At 38.4% G+C, this 12,773-nt stretch overlaps 1 protein-coding gene across 2 annotated transcripts in view; it reads left to right on the forward strand.

Annotated features, from left to right (window-relative positions):
• Positions 1 to 12,773, forward strand: part of Tex10 (testis expressed 10) — a 40,827-nt gene that overhangs the window by 22,123 nt on the left and 5,931 nt on the right. For both annotated transcript variants that reach the window (XM_028770199.1, XM_028770200.1), the window contains exons 12-13: positions 9,250 to 9,330; positions 11,363 to 11,544. In XM_028770199.1, the coding sequence (XP_028626032.1) occupies positions 9,250 to 9,330; positions 11,363 to 11,544 (263 nt within the window). The remainder of the gene's footprint in view (positions 1 to 9,249; positions 9,331 to 11,362; positions 11,545 to 12,773) is intronic.

Raw genomic sequence — 12,773 nt, forward strand, 5'->3', positions numbered from 1 at the left:
ATATATATATATATATATATATATATATATATATATATATATATATATATATATACACACACACACACGCACACACATATACATATACGCATGCATGCCACTGTGTAATTGTCATGAAAAGAACATTGGGCACAGACATAGACTAAGTTTTAAAGTGTCTGTCTCTGAAATGTTAAGTCATAAATTGTAGAAAATTAGACTTATAATTTTAGTTTTTGAAGTTTTAAAGCCAAGTTCCTCAGTCTCTTTTTAGATAAACTTAGTTGTATTTTAAGCTCATTTTCATGTGAATATATTTGAAGTATACATAATTTTGCTATCTTAAGTGTACAAATTTTATTTTTCTAATTCAGTTTTGATAAGTTATCAGTAGATTAGAATTTCTTAGTTGTTGGGGTAGTGGAAATGAAGTTTCCACTGAGGCTATTTGGTAGTAGTATTCACAAAATAAAATTTAGAAAAGACAACTCAATATGGAAGAATTTTTATTTATCCCTTTTTACCTCTGACCCCTAATCCCCAGTATGTGAGTGTATGCATGGGCACATGCTTTTGGTTTTCTTCATTTATGAAAATAATACTGTATATATTGCTCTGGACCTTGTATTTTTTACTTAGTGTCTTCCTGGCCACTAAAAGTAGTACTTTATAGCAGTAATTAACAGGGAAAGGCCCAAAAGGAAGTGAAGTCTAGATAGTAATAACTTTCAAATGAGTCTTTTCTCAGAAGTTCAGTAACTGTTTTAACGTTAATGTTGTTGTTTTAATTTGTTGATTTTTAAGATACTGAATAGTTGAAAAAGGCCTTTTTTTGTTGTTGAGTAGTGCTGGGGTTGGTTGCAACCCAGGATCTTCAGCATGCTAAACATACTGTATCACTGAGCTACAGTGGACCCAGCCTCCAAAGACTATACTTACGTTCATGGATAAACAGAAGTGTAGCAGTGTAGCTGGAGATATTTTTAAAAGCAGCTATTAATTTGGTGGGGCAGCTCTGCTTAGCTCCGGCCGCCATGTTTGGCACTTAGAAGTGGCCAGAGGCCATATGTGCCACAACTAGACCCATGAGACGCCAGCGTGGTGGATTGACTATGCCTAGACCATTCCTGCTATGCCCTCGGTACCCGGTAGAATGAAGACTCTAAATGTTTAAAGATTATCCAATAGATTTATATATTTGGAAATGCTTAATTAACAAGGCGCCCACACAGTTAGAATAGTACCCAATATCTAACCTTTTGGTAAGTAGCTGCCCAGGACTGCTCTCAAAACATCTGTCCTCCTCCATGGTTACTAGCCTCTCTCCTCTCTCCTCCCCTTCCTCCTTCCTTTTCTCCTCCCAACTCCTCACTCTGCCTGCCTTTCATACTGCCCAATCACTGAGCTTTATTGGAAATGTAGTGGGGAAAATACCCCGCTACATAGCAGTTTCAGGATTTTCATACACTTTATGTATCTTCTCCTTTTATAGTAGGATAATGTCCTAAATTTTTATCATATTCTTGTTACTCTATAGTTTTATCATGACTAAGTATATAACTCTCACCTATTGTTCAGTTGTACATGTTGAACTTTTTTGGCTTGTGTTAAATAGGTTTTTTGGTCATAGGATATTTTTTTCAACAATTTGTTTTTATGTTATTTATGTGGGTATTTTGCTTGTATGTATGCCTGTATACCACTTGCATATCTGATGTCTGTGGAGACCAGAAGAAGGTGTCAGATCTCCTGGAACTGGAGTTAGAGTTGTGAGCCACTGTGCAGGTGCTAAGAATTGATCCCTAGGCCTCAGGAAGTATGGCCAGTTCTCTTAGCCACTGAGTCATTTCTCTGGCCTCCCTGCTGCAACATTTTATTGATGCCTGATTTACTGTTTGTCATATTTTGCATGTTTTTAGTATCTTACTTTATATTTCATTTTGCATTTTGTTAAACAGGTTTAACAGTAAGTCTTTTTCTGTATTGTGTCATTATTTTTCTGTTTTCAACATTTCAAATAATTGTTTTAAAAATTTGGTAACATGTATGTCTGTGTACCATGTGTGTGCCTGGTGCTCTTGGAGCCCAGAAGAGGGTATTAAATCCCCTAGAATTGGTTGTGAGCTGCCAAGTGGGTGCTGGGCATTGAACATGGTTTCCCTGGAAGAACAGCCAGTGCTTTTAACCCATAACCATATCTCCAGCCCATCTTCTTCTGCTTTTATTTTTAAAAGTCACTATTTTTAGTAGTTTATGTTATACTTTGGTGGTGATTGTTTTGTTTTCGATTTGCTGTTTAATGATTGTTTATAGATTATTTATTTATTGTGGAAAAATTGACAGACATTCTTTTTTCTTCAATATTTTTTAGTTCTGTCTATATTTATGAATAATAACAAAAGAAAATGTTTTGTATCCAGAGTATCACCACACTCCAATTCACAAAGCAATTATATATTTTTACGATTTTTCCACTTTTGTTATTATATATTATTCATGCAATGTGTAATGGTTTAATGTTGATATTTTCATATGTGTAATTGAAATATTTTGATAGGGTGATCCCAAATTTTCTCTAATCCCCTTCCTTTCTATTTCAAGCTGATATTAATAATGCTACTCTTTTTTTTTTTCTTTTTTTTCTTTTTTTTTTTTTTTGAGACAGGGTTTCTCTGTGTAGCCCTGGCTGTCCTGGAACTCACTGTGTAGACCAGGCTGGCCTCAAACTCAGAAATCCGCCTGCCTCTGCCTCCCAAGTGCTGGGATTAAAGGCGTGCGCCACCACTGCCCGGCTTAATCATGCTACTCTTATAGTATTTTTGCACAAAATGATTTTCATTCCACATGTGAAAGAAAATGGGATTTTTACTTTTCAAGTCGTTTTGGTTAGCATGATCATATTTTTTCTCTTTTTTTTAATACATAACATATTTATTCTTCATGGCTGAATAATGTTATCCTCTGTATGTGTTTGTGTGCATGATAGTTTATCTACCCATTTATGCATTAATCAAGACATATGGTGACTTTGTAATGTCTCTTTTGTGGATACTGCTTCAGTAACGTGCTCAGGCAAGCAAAACACTATATTATATGCTGCCTTTTATCCCTATGGATTGTTCCCCAGTTATGATGCAGCTGGATCATATAGTAATTAGTTTTTTCTTGATCAGAATAATATAATTTTCTAGAGACTCACATCTTAAGATAACCAATATTCCTTTAATAAGTATTTTAATTCATACCTTTTAATTTTGTCAATTCATTCAATAATTGTTTTATTATTAATTTTATACACAGATGAATTATTTCATGATTACTGAGTCCCACTCTCAGAGTTTGATTAACTATGTCTTGAGGAGGCTAAGACTAAAGCATGTCACTTTAAATAAATCTTTTTTAATGTTGTTATTGTTATTATTAATCTTTAATCTTTTTTTTTTTAACGGTCTAGTTCTTATCCCCCTCCCAGTCCACCCTCTGACAGTTCCTCATCCCATTCCTCCTCCCCATCTCCAAGAGGATATCCCCACATCCCTACACACCCCACACTATACCAGGCCTCCCCATTCCCTGGGGCCTCAAGACTCTCAAGGGTTATGTGCAACTTCTCTTATTGAGGCCAGACCAGTCAGTCCTCTGCTGTATATGTGTCAGGGGCCTCAGACCAGCTAGTGTATGCTGCCTAGTTGGTGACTCAGTGTCAGAGAGATATAGGGGTCCAGGTTTGTTGAGACTGCTGTTTTTCCTATGGGGTTGCCCTCCTCCACAGCTTCTTTTAGCCTTTCCCTAATTTAACCACAGGGTTCCCCAACTTGAGACCATTGTTTGGGTATAAATATCTCTGTCTGTCTCAAGTCAGCTGCTTGTTGGGCCTCTCAGAGAGCAGCCTTGCTAGGCTTCTGTCTGCGTACATTATAACATCAGTAATAGTGTCAGGCCTTAGAGCTTCCCCTTGAGATGAGTCCCAGTTTGGGCCTGTCACTGGACCTCCTTTCCCTCAGTCTCTTCTCCATTTTTTTTCCCTAAAGTTCTTTTAGTCAGGAACAATTCTGGGTCGGAGTTTTTGACCATGGGATGGCAACTCTATCCCTCTACTTGATGCCCTGTCTTTGTACTGGAGGTGAACTCTACAAACTCCCTCTCTCTACTATTGGGCATTTCATATAAGGTCCCTCCCTTTGAGTCTTGAGATTTTTCTCACCTCCTAGGTATCTGGTACATTCTAGATGGTCACCCCGCCTCCCACCTCCCGAGGTTGTATATTTCCATTCGTTCTGCTGGCCCTCAGGGCTTCACTCCCCACCCCCCACCCTCAATACTTGATTATGTTCCCTTTTTCCTCTGCCCCTCCTGCTCTCCTCTCCCTCCAAGCTCCCTCCTTCCCACTGCCCTCTGCTTTCTTCTCCCTCCCAAATGTGATTGAAGCATTCTTACTTGGGCTCTTTGACCTGTTAACCTTCTTGAGTTCTGTGGATTGTGTTCTTGGTATTCTGTACTTTTTTTGGCTAATACCCATTTATTTGTGAGTACATACCATGCATGTCCTTTTGAGTCTGAGATACCTCACTCAGGATGATATTTCCTAGTTCCATCCATTTGCCTGCACAGCTCAGGATGTCCTCGTTCTTAATCTCTTAGTAATATTCCACTGTGTAAATGAACCACATTTTCTGCATCCATTCTTCTGTTGTGGGACATCTGGGTTGTTTCCCTTCTGACTATCACAAGCAAGGCTGATATGAACATAGTGGAGCCACCTGCCTTTATTGCATGGTGGGTGCAATATATGCTCAGGAGTGATACAGCTGGTTCCTCGGGTAGATCTCTTTCCAATTTTTTGAGGAACCTCCAGATTGATTTCCAGAGTGGTTGTATCAGTTTGCAATCCCACCAGCAATGGAAGAGTGTTGTTCTTTCTCCACATTCTCTTGTGCTGTCACCTGAGTTTTTGATCTTAGCCATTCTGATTTGTGTAAGGTGGAATCTCAGGTTCGTTTTAATTTGCAGTTCTTTGATGATTAAGGACTGAACATTTCTTTAAGCACTTCTCGGCCATTTGAGATTCCTCTGTTGTGAATTGTACTGTTTCTATCTTTAGAGTAGCCTACATGTTTTGTGAAAACTTTGTATTCTGGCTGCTCAGAACTAAGACAGCTCTCTGACTGTTTTTTGCTTTTTGTAGCCCTGCTTCCTTTCTGCCTGGCCTTTGTTTGTGTACTCACGTACACACAAGTATGTGGCACTTAGTATCCAGCAGCATGTTCAACAACTCTGCAGAGCTTTGCTATAGAAATCCAGTTCCACAACTCTCTAAAAGTCTTGGGATTTTGTTGCTCTTCTCTAAGGGACTGTTGCATGTTGCTTGAGTTCCCTCTCCCTGCACTTCATAAAGTGCTTTCAGCAAAAAACCAAGACTCTCTTGTTGTTGTTTTTTTTTTTTCCCTTCAGATCTCAGAGGTTTTTTTGCACATTGCCTCATATTTGAAAATATTAATTTTCTGTATTCAATTTTCTACTTGGGCTTTTGAATCTGTTCTTAGATGGAAGTTACAGTGTCACTTTGTGATAAAAAGGAGTGACTGCTTATGTTTGACAGATAAAGAAAGGATACTTTATCACCCCTACTGTCACTGGGCTCAGTAACTTGGTTCACTCACATGGTGAGTGTCCAGTTAGATGATGGCTCACAACTTCTCATTGAATGAGGAAATTAGAGCCTCTGAGATTTGTTTCCCTGTAAATGCTTTTATCTACTTGGTGCTTTTTTGCCTCACCTTAACTCCCATGTGTAGGCATACATTTTTTGCAGCCTACTTTTAATGTTCAACCTTTCCTCTAGCCCACTACCCAGAGGCAGTGGAAGAGAAATGTTATTAGGATATGGGGAAAGTGGATCTGTTCAGCAATAGTTCTTTGCCGGAAGCTCAATTTTTTTTTAGCAGCAGTTCAGTCCTGTAGCAAACACCGAATATGAATCAGCAGCTAGTCTAGTCCTCTTGGCAGGCAGACACCACGCATGAACCAGCAGCTGTAGTTAAATCCTGAAGAAACTGCAAGGCTCAACCGCCCCAAGGCCTCTGAAGCTGCAAGAAGTCACAAGAACCTCACGAGCAGTTCTTGGGCAAGTTTCAGTTGCGGTACCACAAGCAGAGTACAACAATGCTGTGTAAGGCGAATCAGTGAGTATAGTTAGTGAAGAATAGCGAGGCAGAGAAAACAAAGCCAGTGCTCCGTCTCTCACTGTCTACAGGGTGGAACTTATACTACTTCATATGTGTCCTTTCCCATGTCCAGTATAGCAAAACATCCTTTCACCTATCTCTGCTTGAGGAAAACATTCTTTTATGGGTCTGCCTTAACAAGGTACCCATTTACCTATGCGCCCCAGCAAAACACTGTTGCCATAACTTACTTTCCAAAGAAACTAGAAGTTTCCACTTCACCTGTGTATTTTTTTCTTAAACTCCTTTCAGGTATCAATTTGCATGTATAAGAATTGGTTTTCCTATGAAAGCACATGTATTCTCTTTCATTCTTGAGGAGAGACATACCATTTTCTGTATAGCTCAGTTCAACATTGAGTTCATGTTCATATCCACATTCTGATTCGTAGGTTCTCACTGCTTCTCTGGATGTTGAAACTCAGCTTTTTAGACATAATACCTATTGTGGTGTTGTCAAAACTTAGTGCTAAGTGGAAGTTCGAGCCTACTGGTTCAGACACTGTTTTATTTGATTTTGTTTAACCTGTCGTAATAGAAAGGCCCCTGGATTTAAACAAGAAAATTGACATGCCAAATTGCTTTTTCTTACTCTCTCAGATATTCTAACGTAGATGAACCTTTGACTAAATGAACTTAAACCTTACTGTTGGTTTCCAGGAATTAGAGATCAACTGCTTTCTGTGGAGCAGCATGGCTGACTCTATTGAAACATACATTTGGAGGGAAAACGGAATTCTTTAAAAAGAAAATATGTAAAACGTCAAAGCCTGTTTTAATTTTTTTTATTTCTACCTTGACTCAGTAAACATTCAGTAGAGAGTTGTTCAGTTTCCACAAGATTGTAGGCTTTCTGTTGTTGGAATCCAGCTTTAATTCTTGGTGGCCTGATAGGATTCAGGGGATCATTTCAATTTTCTTGTATCTCCTGAGACTTTTGACCCAGTATATGGTCAGTTTTGGGGAAGGTTCCATGAGGTGCTTAGAAGAAAGTATACTCTTTGTGTTTGGGTGAAATAGTCTGTAGATTGCTGTTAGATTCATTTAATTCATAACCTCTGCCAGTTCCATTATTTCTGTTTAGTGTTTGTCTGGGTGACCTGACCATTGGTGAGAGTGGATGTTGAAATTTCCCAATATTAATGTGTGGGGTTCAATGTGTGATTTAAGCTTTCATAATGTTTCTTTTACAAATATGGGTACCTTTGTGTTTAGGGCATAGATGTTCAGAATTGAGAGACCTCATCTTGGTAGATTTTTCCTTTGAGTATGAAGTGTTCTTCCCCATCTCTTTTGCTTAACTTTTGATTGGAAGTCTATTTTATTAGTTAACTATAAGAATGGCTATATCAGCTTGCTTCTTCGGTTCATTGGCTTCGGAAATTTTTTCAAACCTTTTACTTTGAGGTAAAGTCTATCTTTGGTGTTGAGGTGGGTTTTTTGTATCCAGTAGCACGATGGATCCTGTTTTCGAATCCATTCTGTTAGCCTGTGTCTTTTTATATAGGAATTGAGTTCATTGAGAGATATAAATGACCAATGACCAGTTGCTAATTCCTCTTGTTTTGATAGTGGTGGTGGTGGATGGTTGGTTGTTTCCCTTTGTTGGTTTTGCTGGTGTGAAATTATTTTCTGTGTTATTAAGGGTGCAGTTAACTTCATTGCGTTGTAGTTTTCCTTCTAGTACCATCTGTAGGACTGGATTTATGGATAGGTATTGTTTAAATTGACTATATCTTGTAATATCTTGTTTTCTCTATTTATGGTGATTGAAAGTTTTGTTGAGTATACTAGTCTGGGCTGGCATCTGTGGTGTCTTCCAGTCTGAAGAATATCAGTCTAGGCCCTTCTGGCTTTTAGACTCTTCGTTGAAAAGTCAAGTGTAATTCACTTGGCCTTTTTCCCTTGCAGCTTTTAATATTTTGTCTTTGTTCTGATTATTATGTGGCAGGAGAATTTTCTTTCTGGTCTCATCTATTTGATGTTCTGTAAGTTTCTTGTATGTTTATAGGTATCTCCTTCCTTAGGTTGTTTCTTACATGATTTTGTTGAAAATATTTTTTGGACCTTTGAGCTGGAAATCTTCATCTTCTATTCCTATTCATAGGTTTGATCTTTTCATAGTGTCCCAGATTTCTTGGATGTTTTGTGTCAGGAACTTTTTATATTTAACATTTTCTTTGACCAATGTATCAATTTTTTCTATCATATCTTCCATGCCTGAGATCGTGTGTGTGTTTAAAGGGATTTATTCGTTTCCTCTTTAAGGGTCTCTGTCATCGTCATAAGATTGGCTTTAAGATCATTTTCTTGTACTTCAGCAGTGTTGGAATATTCAGGGCTTGCTGTAGTAGGTAGGTGGGCTGTTGGTGCCACATTGCCCTAGCTGTTGTGTTCTTATGCTAGCCTCTAGCCATCTGGGTTTGTGGTATTTTTGCTGGATGGTTATTTTTTTTCTTGGTTTCTGTTACTTCTCTGGTCTTTTGGCCTGAGTGACATGGGGTTCTGGCGAACAGTGAATCCTCAAGTTCATTAGGGTGTTTCTGCTGAGGTTTTGACGGCCTGTGTAAACTCTGGGATTTTGGATACTCACATGTTTGTTGCCTCTGAAGTTCTGGGAATTGGCATGGCCTCCGAGGTTCTGGATGGTGTAGCTTCTGGGGTTTCAGGAAATGAAGTGAGGAGGAATGAGGTGGTGGTGCTGTTTGGGACAGCTGGGCTGGTTCTTGTGGCATGCATTTTCTACTAAATAAGTAGAAGGTTTTTGTCAGTCATTTGATTCTACCCTTTGGGCCTTTGTGTTGTAGCTGTTAATAGAAATAGAGTCTCCATCTTCCTCAGCTAGAAAGCTGTGGGTGTAGAGACTTAATAGGTGCAGTATTGTGTGTATGTGATGTCTGTTTGACCCTTGTTATTTGCATCTTCAAAATCAAGGTTTTGTTACCTGTTTGCTATTGATAGATAAAGTTGCTTTAAAAATCCTGTTGAACTTGTCTTAATTCTTAAATGTCGTGATGCAATTACTGTTTTTCTCTTTTTCTGACAGGCAGTTTGTCACAGTTTATTGGTTATTCCTGCCAGAAGCCAGAGCTTTGACATCATGCAGAGTGCCATCAGTAAGCATTTGGTAAATATCCTTAATTTTATGTTTGTGTGTTTGTTTGTTTTCCTAAGTAAAATGAAGTTTACCTGGCATCTCATGGGATGAAGTGGTAAGAACTTTGATTGGTTGTGGCTAAGTATGTAAATGAGGGTGCTGTTGGGGAGGGAGTGGAGGGTGGCATGCATTCTTTTTCTTGAGATCTCATATTCTATATTTGTGAAATAAGGATCCTTAAAATTAAAACCCAGGCATTTCTGAGTTAATGTCAATGAGTGTGTTTGGGATCCAATAGTTTGTGGTTCAGAGTAGGGACACTATAGACTTGTAACGGCCGTTTCTTTTGTAACGGCTGTCAGGTTCTGCTACTTTGTAAAGGCTGGCCGGTTCTGCTGCTCCGGTCCGCTTGTCAGGGTCTAGCAAGAGAGAGATTGGGGACGGAGGAAGGGGGAAAAAGGGGCGAGAGACGCAAAAGATAGATACAAGACAGAGTCCGGTGAAGTCTCTTGAAGTCTCTTCTTTATTCTCCTCTCTTCTTCCATATTCTCCTCACTCCTTCTGTCTCCTGACACCTCCCACCTTCTACCTTCTACCTTCTACCTCCTACCTCCTACCTCCCACCTCCCACCTTCTACCTCCCACACATAGAAAGGAAATCCTGAGTATTTATACCCTTTACCACGTGACTTGCTCTCATGGACAATCTCAACTGAAGCCACTATGTCATGTGCCTTGTAGCCATGGATACCAGGAGCCCCTTGCAGCTGGGGGCACTAAACAGTGTAACAAGATGTTTATCAGAGTCTGCTGAGCTATTGCAGGCTGTTGAAACAAGTCTCTTGTCAGGGTATATGGCTCGAGATGGCTGTAAAGATGATAGCCACTTTCGGTTAGGAGTCGGCTCCCAACATAGACTTAGTCACTGGGAGCAGTGGGCTCAGCTCTGAGACAGACGTGTCTTTTAATCCTTAAATTCACATTTGTATGCCTCCACTACATCTTTAAACTTCCTCTGATGTTTACATTGTGACTTGGGTTTGTTTTTAGAATATGTTTCATTACAAGATTAAAATCTATTTTTCTGGGGATTTACTCCTTTGATTAATCTTATAGTCATTTCCATAACCCTCTTCCTCCTTTAAAGTGAAGTTTCCCTTGAACCAGAAGAGAATGCACTATTAATTCTGAGTGCCCTGCTTTCCTTGCTGTCAGACGTCGAGCTCTTACTCTTATTGTCAAAGATGCCTACTTTTTCCTTCTCTGCCGCCAGCCACAGGTTTTTACTTTCATGTGCACACATTTGTGGGAGAGGCTTAACATCCCAGCGTGTTGTGGCCTCCGTTTTCAGATTGCCTTTTGGAGAGGGTTCAGTTCTGTCTGTACCGTTACAGCTTGTGTTCAGCCTTAGAGACAGTGCACTCCTGTGTATCTAGATGAATGAGTATACCATAATGAACCTTTTCTGGCTTCCAGGTTTCTTTCCAGTGAGCAGCTTAGTAGTAATATAATATCTCTTAGTAATCCTTCTAGATGCCTTTTCCTTATTGTGTCCACATGGCTAAAGGTCAGGAGAAGACTAAGTGTAAAAGCGACTCTGCGCTTAAGTATATAGAGTGGGAACCAGTGAGCAGAGTTCTGGTTTGAATAGTTTTATGTAACTATGATTGTTGGATCATGACTTTGGATGTGATTATATGAAGCATTCTTTTAAATCATGTTATTTCTGACCAGTGATAGAGACTGTAATGTTTGAAACTTATAAATGTTTCCTCCATGAAAGGGAGGCAGTGCATGGATTGCATCAGTGGCAGGTCTTGGGCCTAGTTCAGTGCTATAATGCTTGCTTGCATGTGTGAATTCCTGAGCTCGGGTTTCAATTTTCGTTGCCGTACACAAAAAAGTTACTCCTTCATGCAAAGTAATTTTTTTTGAGACTTAAATTCTTAGAGGAAAATTGGGCCTTAAAGTACAGCAAGTAGCTGAGTTATATGACTACTAAAGTAACATTTACCTCTCCCCCAACCACAGTAATTAATTAATTTCACTTTTCTCCACTCAGGTTGGATTGACTGTAATTCCTGACAGCACAGCTGGCTGTTTATTTGGAGCGATGTGTAAGCTCCTGGATCATACATGTGTAGTTAATGAAACTCTCCTGCCATTCCTGGCTTCCTGTTGCTACAGCCTTCTTTATTTTCTGCTTACTCTAGAGAAAGGGGAAGCAGAACATCTAAAAAAGAGGTAATGCTTGTTTTATTTTCAACCTTAATCTTTTCCCTTTTGTTTTTCTCTTCCCTAAATAAGAATGAAGGATAACTGGATTTTAGAACTAATTTAAATTCATTCAGTAGGCTCTAATATACTTTGGTAGCTTTTTTTTGTTCTTTTATTCATCTTTTTAATATTGTAGCAAGAATTCTTGGGGTTTTTATACTTTTCATTAAGCTACAGATTTGAAAAGTCAGATGGTATTAGAGAGTTTCTGGAAAGCTTTTATGAGAATTCTAGCTCTTCCAAAGTAAAAAGTTCTACTCTAAAGACAGTGAATGAATTGTTAGTACAGTTTTCTTAGTAGTGTTTTGTTTGCTTTGTGTGCATGTATGGTTTTGTTTTATTTTACTTTATTTTATTTTTTATTTTTAGGCTTAATTAGAGATAGCCAGAGTAGAATTTTAAATTGTTGGATTTAAGAAGTTTTAAAATGCTAGTGACTTTAGTTAGTACTTGTACTTCTTTGCAATATTTAAGTTAGAACTTATAGGATGTTTGGAAGATTCCACTATAGGTTTAAAAGTGTTTTCATGTTTATAATTTTATTGGTGTACCTGTTGGCTCAAGTGAAAAAACTCTTAGACAGGTAAGCAAATAGGAAAAAATAAAAATTACATTCTTTTCTGTTAATCTTATGATATGTGCAGTTTCTAGTCTTTCTTTGAACTTTATTGTTCACAGTGGCTTTTTTTTTTTTTTTTTGAAACAGTCTTGCTGGCCTCAGTCTCAGAATTTTTATCAGTCTCAACACGTGCTGGTACTGTAGGCATGCACCTTCATGCCCTGTGGCTTCTTCTCTTTGAACTTGTAAATGCACTGAAAAGCATAGTGTGCATGCTGGCTGAATAAATTTCATGGATTAAAACAATAATAACAAACTGAGCAATCCCTGTAATGCATTTCTCGGCATCTGTATAGACCTACACTACCAGCACACAACACAAGCTGGAGTCCTTGTTCTCTTCTGTGTGTATCTCTGTTACTTCAGTGTTGTTTGGTATTGTGGCTTGTTAAGTAGGTGGTTCTGTGTATGTCTATTTCTTCTGTTCTTCATATTTGCAAACTCGATAATAATTATCTTTTTTGTATTTTTTCTTTTGGCTATCAGTATTGTCTGTGATCATTTGTGTTGAATCATTTAGTTCTGTTTTATTCACTTTTAATTCTATATGAAGGTAAGCTTTAGCAAAGTTCTTTAA

The sequence above is a fragment of the Grammomys surdaster genome, unplaced genomic scaffold (assembly GCF_004785775.1).
Source record: "Grammomys surdaster isolate TR1022 unplaced genomic scaffold, NIH_TR_1.0 199, whole genome shotgun sequence".
Classification (NCBI taxonomy): Eukaryota; Metazoa; Chordata; class Mammalia; order Rodentia; family Muridae; genus Grammomys; species Grammomys surdaster.